The sequence below is a fragment of the Tupaia chinensis genome, unplaced genomic scaffold (genome assembly GCF_000334495.1).
Source record: "Tupaia chinensis unplaced genomic scaffold, TupChi_1.0 Scaffold000164_1, whole genome shotgun sequence".
Classification (NCBI taxonomy): Eukaryota; Metazoa; Chordata; class Mammalia; order Scandentia; family Tupaiidae; genus Tupaia; species Tupaia belangeri.
Window position 1 is genome coordinate 3,709,504 of NW_006159638.1, and position 20,100 is coordinate 3,729,603.

The 20,100-nt window shown below is 40.1% G+C and overlaps 1 protein-coding gene across 2 annotated transcripts in view; it reads left to right on the forward strand.

Moving 5' to 3' along the window:
* The window catches only part of AK5 (adenylate kinase 5), a 271,423-nt gene that overhangs the window by 141,194 nt on the left and 110,129 nt on the right, over nucleotides 1-20,100 (forward strand). For both annotated transcript variants that reach the window (XM_006146062.3, XM_014586854.2), the window contains exons 7-8: nucleotides 7,812-7,902; nucleotides 17,867-17,943. In XM_006146062.3, the coding sequence (XP_006146124.1) occupies nucleotides 7,812-7,902; nucleotides 17,867-17,943 (168 nt within the window). The remainder of the gene's footprint in view (nucleotides 1-7,811; nucleotides 7,903-17,866; nucleotides 17,944-20,100) is intronic.

Below are 20,100 nucleotides of genomic sequence, written 5' to 3' on the forward strand. Positions count from 1 at the left end.
ACCACAAAGAGAAACCACCTAACCCCAAATAAAAAGACAAAGATTAAAAAAAAAAAAAAAAAAGATAAGTGCAAGCAGGGATGTGGTGAAAGGGGAACACTCTACACTGCTAGTGGGAATGTAAATTGGTCCAGCCACTGTGGAGAACAATATGGCAATTCCTCAAAGACCTATGAATAGAACTACCATTTGATCCAGCAATTCCACTCCTGAGTATCTACCCAAAGGATAGGAGAATGCTTAGTCAGAAAAGTGCTTGCACATCTATGTTTATTGCTGCAGCATTCACAATTGCTAAGACATGTAACCAACCCAAATGTCCATGAACAGATGAATGGATGGAAAAGTGTGGCACATATACTCTATAGAATACTACTCAGCCATAAAAAAATAAATAAATAAAAATAAAAATAAAAAATAAAAAAAGACCCTGGCATTCAATAGAAAGTGGGGAAACATGGAAGACTTGCTGCTGAATGAAGCAAGACTATGGAAGAGAGACATTATATGTCTCCACTTAACATATACCAACTCTCTACACTCTATGGTGGAAACTGAGAGGTTGGAGCACCATAGAAGCATTGAAAATGGTTTTAGATTCTGGAGACAATATAGAGGAGGGTGGAAGAAGAAGGAGAGTGTAAGGAAGGAAATTAAGAAGGAAAATAGAGAGACAGGACATTTATGGGACACAGAAATGGTTATTATCAGTTGATGATAATGTGTTTAGTATCTTCAACTGGACTGGTGTAAAGTGTATTCATGGTGGGTAAATTCGACTTATAAGCAAAGTGATGTATAGTGAATTAAATGTATAATAATAATAATAAAGAATGTCTTCTTGGGGTTGTGCTTGAGTCTGCAAAATTAAATTAACCAGCCATAGGAGCTCAAGAATTGTCTCAGTCCCTGATTTCTAGCCCCAACTCAAGATTCCAACAGCTCTCAACAGCAGCTTCCTGCAAGGCCTACAACCTGGTCTCACTCTTCTTATTTTGAGAAGTCTAGCTTTGTAAAGGAGTCTGGAATGCTGCCTCCTAGTCAAAGAGGTCCGAGAAGAGAGTCTGTCTTGTGGGGATGTGGAGAAGAGATATGGTTACTAGTCAGTAGAGCCCTGGAGTAGACCCAGAGCTTCTTCCATGGCAAGTGCCAGACCAGAGATGGATCCACATGGGAAATCAATTCTCTCACCCCAGACAGGCCTTCGGGCCTTTTGATTCTCTTGTCATCAATTGAGTGGTAATAAGAGAAGAGAAACTGAATTCATGCTAGATGAATTATAATAAAAGGCAAGGTTGTTTGCAGAAAGGAGTTTTAGAAGGCTGCTGTGGGTGTAACTAAAGTCAACAATAGACAAAGAAGGTTGCTGAGCTGTAGCCCGTTTCCCTGTGAAATTGATAGCTGTAAATTAAAGGTCCACACAGAGCTCTGTGAGGAGGTGGAAAGTTGTCTGCCTATGTCAACCCTGCCTGTCTTTACTTTGCTCCTGGCCAGTGTGCAGGGAGGGTCTGTCAACAGCCATAGCCACTTGGCAGTTACATGCATCATGCACAGAGCTAAAGTTGCCTACTATGACCCCCCCCCCAAAGAGGAATAAGAAAATATTCTAGTATATGGTATTGCATAGTAATGTTGATAGTATTTACTCCATTGCTGGTAAGTACAGATTTACAAGTACTGCAAGTTTTTAATGTACTATTTTAGTGTAGTCTCTCATTTTTAGTTGGGGAAGAACAAAGTCACTGCAAAGAGAATACCAACAAGTCAATCTTTTAGAAAGAAGTCTCCAAACAAATAAAAGAGAAAATTTGAAGGACCCATTATTTGCATGTTGAACGATTCCAATAGTAAATTAAACCATTGGTGAGAAATATGCTTAATTGAGATCCCTAGTATGAAACAGGGGAGAAGTAAAAATCTCAAGAAGCTTGTTTGAGATTTAGAAACTGATACTTACGGGATACCAAACAAAACTACTTATTTCCTTCTCAACTTATGAAGAAGAGAAAGAGAAAAAAATGGGAGACAGACTTAAATTTAATCTAAGGCAGAATCTTGAAGGAGAGATTAAACTGGTACCAACCTTTTTGAATCCATTTATAGACCTAACATTACTAGCTAAAAGATGTAAGAATATGGAAAGGCCTGCCTATATGGAAGATTTGGACAGTCTTAAAATCAGAGCCAAAAGAAAACAAAAACTGTTTTCCGCCACTAAAAATGCAAATCATTATTGTCACCTTCTCCTCAGATGGTGGACATAATTCTGTTCCCTCTACTGTAATTTCCTTTCCTGGTCTAGCCGTATTTTGTAAGTTTTTGAAAGCTATTGCAGTATTTGTTATTTGAATTAAAACATGCGTCGCAGGGTGGCTAGGGAACTGGGGAAGCATTGCATTTTTAAATTTCCAATTGACCTCCCCAGCCTTATTACATTGAATGACATAAAACAGATTATGCAGAGCATGTCCTCTGTGAGTTCTGTCCCTCAGAATAAGAAAAGTTTTTTTTAAAGATTGCTAGATATTAAATTACAATCACCTAAAAGATGAAGTGCCCAGCTAATCACAGCATTTCAGAGCTGTGAGCAACTCTGGACATCATCTAGTCTGTTGCCACATAATTATATCTATTATATCTCCCTAAATTATTTGACCCATGAAATGTAACAAATTTTTATTTCTGAGAAACTTCATAGCACCATGTTCATCTGTCCAAAGGCTTAAGTGGTCAGTTGAAGAGACTAACAGCACATAGTAGTTACCCAACAAATACTGTGGAGTGATTTCATGGATTGTGTTTTCCTTTGCCTCTTGGATTGAGTGATCAATACTTTAGCCTTTGCTGAACTGAAAATATCCTTATTCAAATCAGTTGGAGCATATAAGCTCTCCTAAAAAGTCTCAAACTTTATATTTCTTACTCTACACTTCCAAGTTTAAAAAAAGAGAGAATGAGAGAGTATGTGAGTGTGTGCACGCTCACATGTAATACAGAAGCAATGACCTATAGGACATATTCCCTCAGCCCTAACATTCAAAAAGAAGAAAAAAGACTACATTTTGTGTCGGTCTCTATGCTGATGTGTTAAATTGACCATCTCTTTGGTCCTCACAACTAATCCCTTAAGGTGAGATATCATCACCTGCAGTATATACATGCTAAGAAATAAGTTTCTCAAAGTCAGCTGTGCAGGGGAAAACAGAAATTCAAGTCAAGCGCTTCAAGCCTAGCTAAGTTGTAAGCTCTCTGAACTCGGTTCAGGAGCCTCCCCTGAATCATTTGGCCTTGACGGCTCCTTTAATGGAAAATCCTTTCCACCACTGTCCAGCCCATACCACATATGCTAACATTGCTGATGGCTCTGCCAGTCTCTTCAGGGTTGTGGGCTAGGTCACTACAGAGCCAGCTCCCAGAGCCAACCAGACCAGACCTATGAAAACTTAGGCTCCTTTCAGCAAGCCTAGTTTCGAATGCTGTGCCACTCCCTGTAGCATAGGGTCTGGCTTCCCAGTGACTGCCCAGAGGCTAAGCAACACAACTAAGAAGAGGGAGGGCTCAACTCTTCATAGAGTAAACTTAAACCAATGAAAGAGACTGGAGGCCAGCAGGTGGAGTAATGATAATGTTGCTGGACTCCTATGTAGTTGACCAAAGTTTGAATCTCGGACCCGGTGGCTTCAAACTCATGCCATGTTCGTGTGAGTGTGTGCCCAAAGCCTCAAGGGGAGAATGGAGGAGAAGGGAATGCGCTGTGGCCGTCCCCCTTGGGAGGTGATTTCTCACTTACTGTCTCCCTGTCTGTCTGTCTCTCTCTCTCTCTCTCTCTCTCTCTCTCTCGCAAGAGCACATGCCCTATAGCAAAAATCTCTCTCAAAATAAAAGACTGAAAGAACCCAGCATATGACTTACTTTTCCCTTCCTCTCCATACCAGACTGTTCTGAAATGGAAGAGTTCCGTTTAGCCTTTCCAAGGACCAAGCTACCAGCTGTGTTTCCTTGTGAAGCATGTGTCCTTCCTTCATTGCCTCACTTCCCTTTTTTCCTCACGTTTCCTACCCTAGGGTTCCACATGTGCTCCCCAACACACCCCAGTAAAATGTTAACTCATAAGTTTTGCTTTTGTCCCATTTTCTAGAGAATCCTGGATAAGACATAAGTTTACAGTACTTTATTTACAAAATGAGAATGCTGCCACCCATCCCTCAAAAATCAATGAAAACATAGAAACGAAACCCCTCCTAATAGACGTTACCCCATACTGACTGTAGCTAACAGATATCTTGAAAGAACCAAGGAACCACAGTACATGGGTGTGAAAAGCAGGGCACTGAGATGGAATTAATTGTTCCTTTGTGGCCACCTTGTATCTGCTCTAACCACCACCTGCCTTTCCCCCTTGCTTTTAGACAAAGGGGTTGTATTAGCACCTACTGGAATGAGTAGTGGGGCTTTATTTTTCTCACTGTAATGATCATATACATGCCACCTGGTAAATGCAAAGAGTCAGTCATCGCAAATTCAAGTCCTAGAGCTTCTGCTTTATTAGCTGTGTGACTTGACAGTCATAATATCTCTGGGTATATTCCCTCACCTGTAAAATAAAAGTAAGACTATCTCCCTGCCCTTCCCCATGGGTGGATAGGACATAGCAAAAGCACTTTGAAACATTCTGCAGATGTTCTTTGTGCTCTGTGTCAGGAGAGATAAGAAAGTAACTTCCGAATGTAGGTTCCCCAAATTTCCTTAACTAGAAATAATGAAACACTTCATTAAGAAAATATAAAAAAAATTAGTTAAATCTGAAATGTCTTCATGATGATAGTAATTGAGATTGAAAGTTAAAGAACTGAAATTCCATTCCTAGCCAAGATGGAAAAAGGGAGACTATATTTTCTCTTCCTTGTGAAACCATTTTAAAAAATAATAGTTTCAAGACACTGGATGTCAAGCAATGAAGTGCCCCCTGAGAGAAAGGGAACAAATGAAGTAAGCTTTATGACTGCCTAAGCTAGATTGCTGGAGAATTTCCAGGCTACAGTACAAGGGAAAGAAATCCTGTGGAGACTTGAGGGCCCTGTGAGTTAAGAAGCTAGAACTGAGAGTCCAAGGAATCCAAGTTTGCAGGACAAAAGCATCAGATATGAAAGAGATGTACAGAGAATTCCTGAGGTATGCAGAGGGCCCCCTCCAGTATTTAGCAGAGTACTTACTAATCAGTGTGTGAGGAAATGACCTGATGCAGAGGAAAGAAGCTACGAAAAGGATTAGAGAGAGTACCTGGCGTGGCGATATTCACCATAACTAAAACATGGAATCAACTCACTTGCCTAAGAACTGATGAATGGATTAAGAAAATGTGGCACATATACACAATGGAGTGCTACTCAGACATAAAGAACAATGATATCTTATCATTTGACACAATGTACATGAACCTAGAAGATATATCATATATGTGTGTGTGTAAGTTATTTTATTTCAGTATTTTTTAAACTTTATACACACACACGCACACACACTCACACATATATATATAATAGATCTTTAGATCCTTAGATACACGATAGATAGATATGATATAACCTAAGAGAAATAAGCCAGGCTATGAAAGACAAATGCTGTATGTCTCCACTAACCATACACCAAATGCCTGCACTCTCTGATCAATATGGAGTGACTCGATGATGCAGAAGCAGAGAGAGTAACGACAGATGCCAGAACTCCAAATGGGGGTAGGTGGGGAAGTTGAGGAAAAAATTATTAAAAGACGTAAGACTGCATGGTAACAAATCAGAAGGTTATGGAACAGTGTACCACAGCAGAGTAAAAAAGTCATTGACAATTCAATGTATACTTAAAAAAAAAAACTAGTAGAACTATCATCAAGTGTGCACAACATAATGTCATGTTCAATGTCAAATAAGAGGGATATTAGGTCTACATATCCTTGATCTAATTATTACACACTATATGCATGCCTTGAAAAAGCATAGTGTAACTCACAAAGATGAATACTGATTATATGTAAACCAGAAATCACAATAAATAGCAGAAATATCATACTCAAAACTATTTACAGGTGTTTCTTGCTTACAATGTGGTTAATTTATAATAAACCCATTATTGTAACTTGAAAAAATGTGTATTGGTGAATCTCGAAATTATTGTGCTGAGTGAAACAAAAATCTATATTAGAGGGACCAGCAGTTAGCATAATGGCTATGTCGCTGAACTCCCATGTAGTCGACTGCGGTTCAAGTCCTGGACCCGCTTCATGTGCGTGTGCGTGCGTGCCCAAGATCCTGAGAGTAGAATGGAGGAGAAGGGATTGCGGCATGGCCATCCCCCCTGGGGGGTGATTTCTCACTTTCTATCTCTCTCTATCTCTCTGGCGAGCGCACGCACCCTGTAACAAAAACCTCTCCCCCCAAAAAAAATCTGTATTAGAAACAAAAAGATTGCATACTAGAAAGTGCAAAATATCTATAATTACAGAAAAAGATCAATGAGGAAACTTTGGAGGGTGATAGACATATCCAATATTTTTATTTTTATGATGGTTTTATAGGGATATATATATGTATGTATATATGTCAAAATTTATCATTTGTATATTTTAAGTATGTGAAGATTATCATATCAATTATAACTCAGTAAAACTATTTTTAAAAACTAAAGACACAAAATATGCTGACAAAGCATTGAACAACTTGGAAAATAGATAATTCCCAAATATAACTAAATGTTATTTTTAGATATTTTTACTTTTGTACATTTTAGAGAATGGTAAGATAAATGTTTAAATCTGTGGTTTTGTTACAGCAAAATCTGTTGTATCCAAGACTACCTCTATGGTGTACTATCTAAGATAGTCTCTATGATTCAGTTTGGGAGTCCTTCGGTTTTTTCCTTTTAAAGTTTGTTTTATTTATTTTCTCCATGAGTGAGAGATAGAGAGACAGAGCACCCTCAGCAGCATGTTGATGCTATGACCCACACCTAGCTTCAGCCAGCCCCAGATCATGGGCATGTTCCCAGGGTCCTCAGGGAGGTCTCTGGATGCAAACCAGTAATCTTACCATGTGGGTCTGCCTCACAGAGCATCATGTTTTACAGCTGTGTCACTATCCAAGCTCCTTTTTTTTTCTTTAACAGTAAATTAGAACCTAAGTTTCCCCTGTTGTTTAGAACTATATATTTTCATGTTTTTGTTTAGTTTTGGTTTTGGTTCTTGCCATAGGGCATGTGTGCTTGCCAGAGAGAGACAGAGAGAGGGAAAGTGAGAAATCACCCCCTAGGAGGGGACGGCCACACTGCAATCTCTTCTCCTCATTCTCCTTTCAGGATTTTGGGCATGCACTCACACACACCCAGTGTGATTTCAAGCTACCAGGTCTGGAATTCGTACCACAGTCACCCATGTAGGAGTCCAGTGCCTCGGCCATCACACCACCTGCAGGCCCCTTCATGTGTTTTGGGTATTTTTATTAGAAAAACTAAGTTAGAAATCCACAGGTAAATTTCAGGTTTGTTTTTTTCTTTTAAACTCGCTTTATAAATTAAGAAAATGCTATACATTTTTCTTAACCACAAATAACTGGAGGTTTACTCCCTAAAACTCTTTTCTGTTTGATATGTGGTCTGGGCTTTAGGACCCTCTACATATCTGATTGAAGGTATGTCATGCTTAAATTCCTATTGCCCAGCTTCATCAGAGATACAGTCATGTAATGCATGATCATTTTGTTTTAGAATTAACTAGTTTATGCATTCTCATGTTCCAAACTTTTCTGTCCTTATTTCCCCAGTTTGATGCAGACCGTGATGAGGATGAGGTGTTCTATGACATCAGTGTGGCAGTTGACAACAAGTTATTTCCAAACAAAGAGGCTGCAGCAGGTAAGTCACTGAGTCCTTAGACAACAGTACACCATCATCACCGGTCAAACGTCTGGGGTTTGTATTCGTGGGCAACTCAACAAACTATTATAAGGTATTCAGGACAACACAGTCTTATACTTACTGGTTTAAAATAAAAGTATAGGGCCAGCTGGTGGCATGGTGGTTAAAGTGGCTGATTTCCACATGGCCAGTTATGTGGTGTGAGTCTCAGACCCACCAGCTTGAAAAACACGCTGGGTGCATGAGCATACATACCCCAAATCCCCACAAGAGAAGAGAGGAGAAGGGATTGCAGCATGGCCATCCCTCATGGGGAGTGTTTTTTTACCCTCTCCCACCCCAGACCCCTTCCAGCAAGTTTATGCATCAGATAGCAAAAAGAAAAAAGAAAAAAAAAAAAGTATAAAACAAACTAAAAAGGTCTATAAATCTTTTCTTCTTGTCATTGTACATGTAAATTAACAGGCAGTCACAATACAATGTAGGACCTATGCTACCCCAAATCCCCACAAGAGAAGAGAGGAGAAGGGATTGCAGCATGGCCATCCCTCATGGGGAGTGTTTTTTCACCCTCTCCCACCCCAGCCCCCTTCCAGCAAGTTTATGCATCAGATAGGAAAAAGAAAAAAGAAAAAAAAAGTATAAAACTAAAAAGAAAGGTCTATAAATCTTTTCTTCTTGTCATTGTACATGTAAATTAACAGGCAGTCACAATACAATGTAGGACCTATGCTACTATTGGGTCATCAGAAAAGTCATAATGGGAGGGACCAACAGTTGTCGTAATGGCTATGTTGCTGGACTCCCACGTAGTTGATCGCGGTTCGAGTCTCAGACCTGGTGGCTTAAACTCATGCTGGGTGATTGTGCATGCATTCCCAAGTTCCTGAAAGGAGAATGGAGAAGGGATTGCGGTGTGGCCATCCCCCCAGGGGGACATTTCTCACGTTCTGTCTCTCTGTCTCTCTCTGTCTTTCTGGAGAGCACACGCGCCCTATAGCAAAAACCGCTCCAAAAAAAGTCATAATGGGGCCCAGCAGGTGGCATGGTGGTTGAAGCCGTGGACTCCCACATAATTAACTGCAGCTTAAGTTCCGAACCTGGCAGTTTGCTTTCTCACTGTCTCTCTCTCTCCCCCCCCTCACTCTGGTGAGTGCATGTACTCTATAACAAATTTAAAATAACAATAATAAATAAATGTTTTAATTTTTTTAAAAAGTCATAGGGGACAAGCAGATGGCCTAACGGTTACATCGTTGGATTCTCCTGTAGTTGATTGCAGTTTAAGTCCTGGAGTGTGTGTGGAGGAGTGGGGCCTAGGGAAGGACATTTGGAGGAGGGATACGGAGGCAGAGCATTGAGGGGATGGGGAGGTGTGGTGTTATCGGTTGAAGATATTTTGATCAATTGGACTGGGGAGAAATGTTCACATATTGAAATGTTCACTTTGTAAGCTAAACAATATGATTGAATCTATATAAAAAAAAATTTTTAAATAAATAAATTTTTAAAAAACTCATTCCAGGCATGCGTGCATGCCCACCCAAAATCCCAGGAGGATACTGAAGGAGAAAGGATTATGCCCTGACCATCCCCCTTGGGGGGTGATTTCTCACTTTCTGTCTCTCTCTCTCTCTGTCTCTCTGGTGAGCAGATGCACCCTATAGCAAAAATTTCTCTCAAAAAAAAAGGCATGACATATTTTTCTATGCAAAAATGTGTCATGACTTTTCTGAAGACCCAACATAATAGAAAAAAATCTAAATAATCTAACCTATACTTTGTGCAACAATTAAAAGTTACAATTCCAGGCCAGTAGATGGCATAGTGGTTAAGGTGGTTGGATCCCATGTGGCCAGTTGGGTGGTAAAATTTCAGAGCTGGCAGCTTGAAAAACACACCAGGCACATGTATATGTGTGCCCAAAATTCCAAAAGGAGGGAGAAAGGGAGGAGAAGGGATTGCTGTGACCATTCCCTATGGGAATCCTCTCTCTCTCTCTCTCTCTCTCTCTCTCTCTCTCTCTCTCTCTGGCAAGTATACATCCCCTATGGCAAATTTAAACAAAAAGTTGTCATTCTTTCCAGATCCTCTAACTAGTACAAGTTTTTCCTATGCTGCCTGGAAAAGCATCCCCTTCAGTTTCATAGCCACTCCCATCCAGCTCCCAGCTCTGTTGTGACACCACTCCTTTGTGTCCAGGCACTCACTACTAGAAGTCTGCTTTGGACTTTGTGCAGAGCAGTCATATCCCGTAGTTCTGTCCTCAGCCCTCTTCTCATTCTCTTTTTACTTTCTCTGACTCTGGATCAACACATTGTCCTGCGTGGCTTCAACTGTCGGTGCTATGCAGATAACTGTCAGATCTTTTTCTGGGCCCTGATCTGTCTTCTGGGTTAAGGTCTCAGAGAGTGAAGACCAAAAGCTCTGGGAAGGAAAAGGCTACACATAATTGTAGACCACTATTTAAAGCCACCTAAGAGTACCTTCAAAGAAAATAACTTTTATAAGAAAGGCAAGGTGGCAGTCTTTCTGAGCAGACACACAGCATGCAGGTAACTGATATAAATTCACCTGCCTTATTTTCTAGTGTTATTTATAAAAAGTTGTCCCTTTTTCAGGAAAGATAGAATAGAGAGAATTGGTAAGATCACTGTAAATAAGTCTACTGATGCCCTCAAAATGCTATGACTCCTGTGATTTTTTTAAAAGATTTATTTAATTCCATTTGTTATTCTTTTTCTTTTTCTTAATTCAACCAGACAAAGACAGAGAGAGAGAGGGTGAGAAAGGGAAAGTGAGAAAGCAAGCAGCCAGGTCCGAGATTTGAACCGTGGTCAGCCATGTGGGAATCCAACACCCTTAACCACCATACCACCTGCCAGCCCCTAATCCTGTGATTTTTAAGTTAATGTTTTATTTAGAACATGCTTTCAAAATAACTCCGTCTGGAACCAGCAGTTAGTGTAATGGCTATGTCGCTGGACTCCCACATAGTCGATCGCGGTTCACGTCCCGGATCCAGTGGCTTAAAACTCATGCCAGGCGCATGTGCATGCGTGCCAAAGATCCCAGGGGAGGATGGAAGAAAAGGGACTGTGGCGTGGCCATCCCCCCTGGGGGGTGATTTCTCACTTTCTGTCTCTCTGTCTCTCTCTGTCTGGCTGGCAAGCGCACACGCCCTAACGCCCTATAGCAAAAAAGAAACCGCTCCAAAAAAAAAAGAAAGAAAAGAACTCCCTCTGACAACCAATCTGTACTGGCTAGATCTACTCAAGTGAAGTGAGGCTGTGGGAGGGATTGTTGTCAACTAGGAATAAATGATGCTCCCCCTCCAGAGGCAGCTTCAGGCCATTTTGCCACTAAGGAATGGGCCATCATTACTAGGTCCTCCTTTCTTTGGAAAGAATACAGAAACCCACATTCAGAGGTGAAATCTCCTGGCTTACAGATGTTGGTGACTCACCCAGTAAATAAGTCCTGTTTAAGACATCTGCTCTGCATTGCCAGCCTCTGAATTTTATCCCTTCCTAAAGTCTCTTTACTCTTTCCTTCTCTCCCTCTCCCTCTCCCTCTCCCTCTGTAGAATCTCAACTCCCCCCACCCCCAGCTCTCCTACAACCTCCCTATGAATGGTTTTCAATTCTCTCTCCTTGACTTTTCTCCAGAGAGCCAGGCAAAATCATTTTCACCCTTATACCCAGCACAAATCATCATTTCTCAGGAAACTTTGAGAATTCAGTCCCCACTAACTCTTTGACAGCTTTGTCATTCCTCATACTGCCTCTGTTGTCTGTCATGAACCTTGTTGCTGCCATGGAAATCTCAAAGAATGTGGTTCTGATATCTGACTCCCTGACTTTTAGAAAAAGTCCTTGATGACTAACCATTGGCACCTGCTCTTCTGGCTGCATAGAGACCTCTTCCTAATTTGCATCCCTCCACTCTCATGGCTCCATAGTCTCATCCTTCACTGGCTACATCCTACTTTGTGCCTTCGGTGTAAATGTGATTTCCTCAGAAAGCTTTCTCAGGGGGTGGCAAGTGGTGTAGTAATTAAGGTATTGGATTCCCACATGACTGACCATGGTTCAAGTCCTGGACCTGGCAGCTTGCTTTCTCACTTTCCCTCTCTCTCTCTTCAAATTAAGAAATAATAATAAATAAAATAAATAATTCTTTTTCTTAAGCTTTTCTTTTATTTAATAAAGAATTATTTATGGGACCAGCAGTTGGCATAATGGCTATGTTGCTGGACTCTCATGTAGTCGACCATGGTTCGAGTCCCGGACCCCGTGGTTTAAACTCGCGCAGGGTGCGTGTGCATACGTGCCCAAAATCCAGAGAGCAGAATGGAGGAGAAGGGGTTGTGGTGTGGCCACCCCCCCAGGGGGTGATTTCTCACCTTCTGTCTCTCTTTCTCTCTCTGTCTTTCTGGTGAGTGTGCATGCCCTATAGCAAAAACCTCTCCAAAAAAAAAAAAAAAAAAAAAAGAAAAGCTTGCTCAGACTCTATCCCAGAATGGGTTAGAGTACAGAGTACTTGTATAGAGTACCTTGTACTTTTCCTTCAGGATATGTAAATCACAATTTTGACACTACAATTAGTATGATTGTTAAAAATCATTCCCTGAGGCCAGCAGATGGCGTAGTATTTATGTTACTGGACTCCCACATGACTGACTGCAGTTTGAGTCCCAAACCAGTGGCTTTAAAACCACACCAGGCACATGTGCATGTGTCCCCAAGATCCTGAAAAGAGTATGGAGGATACGGAATTGTGGTGTGGCCATCCCCCCTGGGGGGGTGATTTCTCACTTTCCCTCTCCCTTTCTCCACACTGTCTCTGTGTGTGTCTCTCTCTCCAGCAAGTACACATACCCTAAGGCAAAAACCTCTTCACAAAAAAAATAAAAAAACTACTTCCCTAATTATACTACAAGACTTCATGAGGACCGAAGTATGTGTTCCTTTGTGTTGGTTTGTCGGATGTCCAGTGTAACTTCAATAGAGATGACACGTAAGGCCTTTATTTCCAGCTGGCCATTAGATGAGTGGTGGAGCCTCTCATCTAATCACATGACCACAAACCTTTAGCTCCAGAGCAGTGTGCATTTGCTTGTCTCTGAGCCTCTGCTCATAGACTGCCATTCCTCTGGACTCTGCACCCTTCAAGCTTTATCTACGATGTCTCATCCTCTGTGAGCCCTCCATGAATACTTCTGCCAGAGCCTTCTGGCTATGTCACTCAATCTCTTTGGGCCTCCATGTCCCTATCTATAAAGAATAAGAATAGCACCTACCTCATAATACTGTTGTGAAGGGAAATGATTTATGTATGTAAAGCATGTGACTGTCAAATCAAAAAGGATATATCTGAATTAGTATCTTTGCTCTTAAGCAAAACAACCTTTACCCTTTTCATTCCTCTACTAATACTCTTCTTTCTTTCTGTCCTTACTCTGTCCTGGAGTATCTGACAAATCCCCACTAATCCTTCTCACCAGAACAGTCCACCAACACCCAGATCCCTCCTGAAGCTTACCTTCTACTCCCAGTTGCTGTTTATTTCCCAAATAACACGGTGCTCTTCCTCAAAGGAATTCTGATGCAAACTGTTACCAACACCGTTCCGTATGAGATGGAATTAGAGCTGGGTTCTCAGTGCCTAATGCAGGTTGGGCACTTAAAGAGGGCATTTAACGTTTGTACACGGTGATGATCTGAAAAGGAACAAAGGAAATATCCTTTTGTTCATTTTCAGTCATTCAGCAAATATGCATTGAGTGCATTTAATTTCTACATGTTGTTCTTAGATTCAGAGATGAGACATACCCCTCTAGGTAGCTTCCAGTTTAGGAAGAGTACTTTCCTTAGAAGGAGCAAATAAAGGGTAGGAAGAATTTTACAGACACCCTTCACTGCTCAAGAAGTCCTGTAATTGCAAGAGCATCTTCAGTGTGGGAGAAGGATCTTCCTTAAACTTTTAACTCCAAAATCCACTAGGAAAAGAACATCCTTTACATTGTCTCAGAAAGCAATATGGTTAGCCAGCCTCTGATGCTTTTGCAGCAAATTAGTATCATCTTCCCACTTAAATTTAAGTGCAAATAATATTTCCAAAGACAATTCTACATCTAAAACTAGTGACACTGAGTACTCTCTGTGGGATTCTGTATTTCAGCTCATACCTTTCCCTGTTATCTAAAGAGAGGATATTTTAACTCCGAAAAGAAATTGAGAAATTCAAAATAGGGAGAAATGAAAGCCATATTTATACTTTTTCAATACGTCCTAATCTTGCTGTCTTTTTTGAGCACCATTGCAGTTGATTATACATTAAATTGCCCAACAAAAGAAGACAAAAATATGTATGTCTATATTTCCCTCTCTATTTTGTTTGTCGAATCTTGAACTATTATTAAAGTTCCCATTTTCAGCAAACCAAGCAACCAACGCTAAAAGAAAATGAGAGCTATTCAATCATTATCTGAGCTGATAATGATATCCTTTGTCTATTGCCTCCTATGATATATTAATACTGTTGCCATGGGCAACATGTGTCAAGAAATTCCATCCTTTAATGATACAATAAAATTTCTGTTAAAAACATCTTATTAGGAAAGCCAGTCTCTTTATTATAAGCATACATTTTTTTAATTTATTCTACCATTACTAAAGGTTCTACCTTGTTCTAGTTTCAAATATTAATGTGTAATATTTGTTAACTGGGTTAAGAGCACTTCACATTGCACATTTTTAAAAAAAGAACAAAAGAATAGTTTCTAATTAAAATAAGTAGGACACAGAAACTAAACGCAGTTTTATGTTTAATAAGATTTGGAGTTCAGAGCACGTTGCTTGCGCCACATGCATCGCGCTAAACACAGCTGAGGTGAGGGCATCCTTTGAATCCAAGTACGTACCTATCGCCACTTCCACTACCGAGTGGTGGATAATACCCGTTTTGTGGAAGTAGTAAAAGCTAAATAACATCGTGTTGCCTTTAATGATGCCGTTAAGGACAGTCGCCTAGAAAGGAGCATTGCTTTTTGTCAGCTTGAACGACACTCCCTAATTCCACTTCTGAGTCTTCCATTACCTCAGTCACTGCAATCCGCCTCATCAGCAACTGTTCACTGTTCCTCATTTTCTCGGAAGCCAGAATAGGCAGTATACTCCTCCAATTCCTCTTCTATAAAGTACTGTAGTGAAAGATAATATTTGTAAAGCCTTTGGATTGCTTCTGCTTAGAATCTGGAGTCAGCAGGGTGTGTTAGGAGCTTCGGGTGCTGTCTTTGATCTCATGCACTTGCATAACCTTGACCGAGTTATTTAACATCTCTGCATCTCATTTTCCTCTTTTCTAAAATAAGGGGGTGAATTCTGTGAAAGTCTGATTCTAATATGTCTGTGATCACACAAAGGAAAAACATATAGTTTACTTCTGACATTTTTGCTGTCTCACATCATACGTACAAAGTGACCTTCAAACTGGGCTTTAAGAAAATCAAGTATTTGGGCTTCAAGATACACCTTAAAAATGCTTCTTCCCCCCAAACTTATTTACTTATTTCTTTGAGACAAAGACGTTGAGAGAGATACCCGCAACAAAGTCTGTACACTCTTATCTACCCTCCGCCTCAGCCACCATGGATCATAGGCATACATGCACCTACTGTGGGCAAGAAGGCCCCAGGATGCTAACCCAGGACCTTCCCTTGTGGATGCAGTTATGTTACTACTGTGCCACCATCTGGCCCCTTTACAAAATGCTTTATTTGAAAAATACCATCACTTTTTTCCTTGCCTACATCTTTTCAGTTGAGAGGTCTATGAGTTACTTACTTTGTAAATAGCCTGGCATTTCTCTCTTGTCATTTTTACAATATTGTCTTTGTTTCTTATTTTTATCAGGTTGGTTATGATGTGTCTTGGAGAGGATCTTACGTTATATCAATGTGGTGTTCTTTTTATTTCCTGAATTTGGATGTCTCTATGCCTCTCCAAGTTTGGAAAATTTTCAGCTAATACATTATGAAAGAGATTTTCTGAGACTTTACCCATCTCTTCACCTTCTGGAATACTCATAATGCAAATATGCAGACATTTAATAGTGACAAGGATTTTCCATATGTTGTCCTCATTTTTAGTGGATAGTCTTACATTCTTTTTGGTCACTTGGACTAAGTCAGAAAGTTTGTCTTCAAGATCAGAGATTCTTTCTTCTGCATGGTCTAATCTGTTGTTAATCATTTCAAGGGAGGTTTTGATTTCCTGGATTGTATTCTTTAATTCCAGAAGTTCATTAGATTCTTTTTCAGGATATCTATCTCTTTATGAAGTTCCTCACTTAAGTCATGAAATGATGTTCTCATCTCCTGAAATTGGTTGTCTGTTTTCTCTTTGATCTCATTGAGTTTAGTTACGATTATTGTTTCTGAATTCTTTTTCTGACATTTCTGTGATTTCTTGTGGTTTTGTCCATTATTGATGGGGAATTATTATGTTCCTTTGCAGGGGGACATTTCCTGCTTTTTTCATGTTTCTTGAGGCTCTGCTTTGATTGCTAGAAATTTAGTAATGAATTCTCTTCTCTCTAATTTGCACATAAAAATTTCTGTGCTTTTTTGCTGGAGTCAGCATGGGAAGAGATGTGTTCAGACGTTCTGGCTTGTATGCCCAAACTTTATGGTCTCTGTAACTGATGACTGGGCAGAGAAGCTAGATTGGGTGATGGTGTGTGAAATCGTGTTCTGTCCCATGCATGTGTGCAGGCCAAGGAGCTGCTCCTCCCACACCTTAGCTGGCAGGAGGCTTCCAATGGTGCAGTAGGGTCTGTGTGGCCCTATTTGCCCTCTGCTCCTGGACAGGTGAAGGCTAGAGTGGTGTCAGCATCCAATAGGCAGCTCTTCTTACTAGTTCTGTAATCCCACTAAAAAAATTCCCACATGTCTAACTGCGGTTCAAGTCCCAGACACAGCAACTTGAAAATCACACCAGGCATGTGTGTATGTGCGTGCCCAAAATCCCAGGAGGAGAATGCAGGAGATAGGCATTGCCATCCCCATAGGGGTGATCTCTCACTCTCTCTCTCTTAAAAAAAAAAAGAAAAAAGAAAAGAAACATTCATCTTTATTAAACATTAGTCATTGCATAGTCTGGTCAGTAATTATTTGGCAAGTCTAAATTTACAATAAAACATGGGGTGATTTGTTTTTTCACAGGATATATAACATTTTATCAGCAGCACTGAATACCGTCTTTCAGCCTAGTTAGGTGATACATATTTACCAGCAGAAAAGAGTCATTAAATGAGAATGAAGAATCAATTGTGCTTCAGGTTACCCATCATGAAAATTACCAGTTTAAGTATGAACCTTGGGGATTCATGGGTAAGCATTTAATGTAACTTGTAGTACTTAGGAGAAACAATCTCTCTATAATACATTATATTAACCTGATTTTTCTCATCTTTAGGGACTAAGGTAACCCAAAAGCTTGAGACAAAACAATTCAGGTTTTCAGAGTCAGCAAACTTAGCCTTTCTTATTTCTAGAAGCCCCTGTCTTCCCTTGTACTTCACTCATGTGTCCTTCTACCATTGCACACCTGAAACTGCATCTCTTGCCAGATGACGCAGTTCATATTCATATCCTCAAAGTTCGGGCTCACAGATTAGTTCTATGTGAAGAATCCTGACTCCACTATCACTTTAACTACTAGTCTGAACTAGTAGCTTGTTCTTTTTGGTTTCTAAATACTGTCGTTGACAATTATTCTCCCCCACAGTATTGTCGTCTTCTTAATGGCAGAGAAAGTGTTCAGATGGGAAGAGTCTGGAAATGTCTGTAAATCTGATGTAACCATAAGACACTATGGAAACCTAGTGGGAGATTGTTTGCTTTAAAAGCATTACATAGACAGCCTCCATCAGCTCATATTTTCTTTCTTAACCTTAGGTTCAAGTGACCTTGATCCTTCAATGATGTTGGACACTGGAGAGATCATTGATACAGGATCTGATTATGAAGACCAGGTAATTAAAATCTAAAAATATTTATCTATATAGATCTTCGCAAACTTTAGCCTGTGTAGATTCTTATGAAAGTTGCGATTGTAAATCTTCGTTTTGTGAAATCTTGACAGATAACTGATACCATGCTCCATGATAAGTCATAGTAGCCTGAAAATTCATCAGGGGGATTTCATTCACAAAGTTTAGCTCTTTCGTCTTCCCTTAGCCACAGTTGGAAAACAGCAGTTAATTAAGGAAAAGATTGTGTTCAAAAGTTATGAGAGATAGAAATGAGGTTCTCTTGGGCCAGCTCATGGTATGGTGAATAAAGCTGGATCCCCCATGGTGACTGTATGGTTCGAGTCTAGGACCTAGTAGCTAAAGAAAAAAGCCAGGCATATGTGTATGTGTACCCAAAATGAGGTAAAAATGGAGAAAAAAGGATTGCAGTGTCACCATTCCCATGGTCCCCGTAGAGAGTGTTTCTCACTTTCCTTCTTTCTCTTCTTGTCTCCAGTGAGCACACATGCACCAGCAAAATAAAAATTAATTTAAAAAAATGAAACAGAAGAAATGAAGTTCTCCTGCCCATAAGTTGGCTTGTGTCTCAGTCCCCTGCCACCAAGAAACAAATAATATTTACCGTGCTTCAGCTCGAGGTCCAGGATTTTGCTATTCTGTTTCTAACCTTTGAAAGAGAATAATGGCTAAGAAGAACATAGCCAAGAAGTTAAATATATTTTTTCTTTGACTAAAGCCAAAGAAATTTATCTGGGTCATTTTCTTCTCAGCAGTAGAACTCTCCCTACTGTATATTTTAATGATCCAAAATAGTTCACAAATGATCTAACTCCCTAATTAGGCTTTATTTTTAACGAAAGATAATGTCTGAAACATCCTTCTTCCTCCCATTAGTGCTCCTCAGCAATGGCTGAAAGCCAAGTGAACAAGTTCTAGCAGGGAGGGGGGTCCCATCTTCAACTAATATATATCATAAATAAAGCAAACAAATCAACTAGTATTATAGTTACTGATTGACTGTACATTACATATAAAGATTCAGAAGCTATTTTCATGAGCACCAAATTTTTTCCTATATCAGAAACCAAGGAGAAGATATTGACAAGTGCTATCATAACTACCATGTTTATATTAGTAATTTTTAACATTTATTAGGCATTTATTACATGCAAAACATTGTCCCTTAATATTGGTTGTCCCACTAAACAATAATTTTTTTTTAAAGAGAGATTTTTGCTAAGGGGCACATGCACTTGCCAGAGAGACAGAAAGCAAGAAATAATGCCTCAGAGGGGATGGCCACACCTCAATCCCTTCTTCTCTGTTCTCCTCTCCGGATCTTGGGCATACACGCACATGCATCCAGCAAGAGTTTTAAGCCGCTGGGTCTGGGACTCAAACCGTGGTCGACTATGTGGGAGTCTAGTGATGTAACCGTTATGCCATCTGCTGGTCTCAGTCCTACTAATTCTTTACAATAGCTCCTGGAAGCAAGAAGTATCATTATCTTCAATTCACAGATAAGAAAAGTAAAGTGGAAAGTATTTGTGCGAGGTTACACAGGTAGTTCCATGTGGAATGCGAACTTAAGGCACATACTCATAATATACTGCCTCCCTAGCTTGCCTCTTAGGACAGGCCATTCAGTAATACATTTTTGGATCCTTCAGGCCCCAGCATAGGAAAATTCCAAATAGTACTTATGATCTAACATTACAGACTGCAGAGAGAAATGAGCCATAGCAAGAAAGACAGCTGATTAAACAAACAAAAAGCTTCACAGCCCCAAGAACTACAAATAACAGAACAATTTGAATGAAATTTTAATATAAGAATATTTAGAATAGCCAAATAAATAAAGGGAAGATTAGGAACCATGAAACAAGTGTAGGAAAGAGTAGAAAAGAAGAAGAAAGGAAAGGGGAAAAAAATAAGCTCAAAAAATTGTCATTGAGGGGAATCAGCAGTTAGCGTAATGACTATGTCACTGGACTTCCACATAGTCGACTGCGGTTCGCGTCCCAGACCCGATGGCTTAAAACTCACGCCAGGCGCATGTGCATGCGTACCCAAGATCCCGAGAGGAGAATGGAGGAGAAGGGATTACAGCGTGACCATCCCCCCCAGGGGGTGATTTCTCGCTTTCTGTCTCTCTGT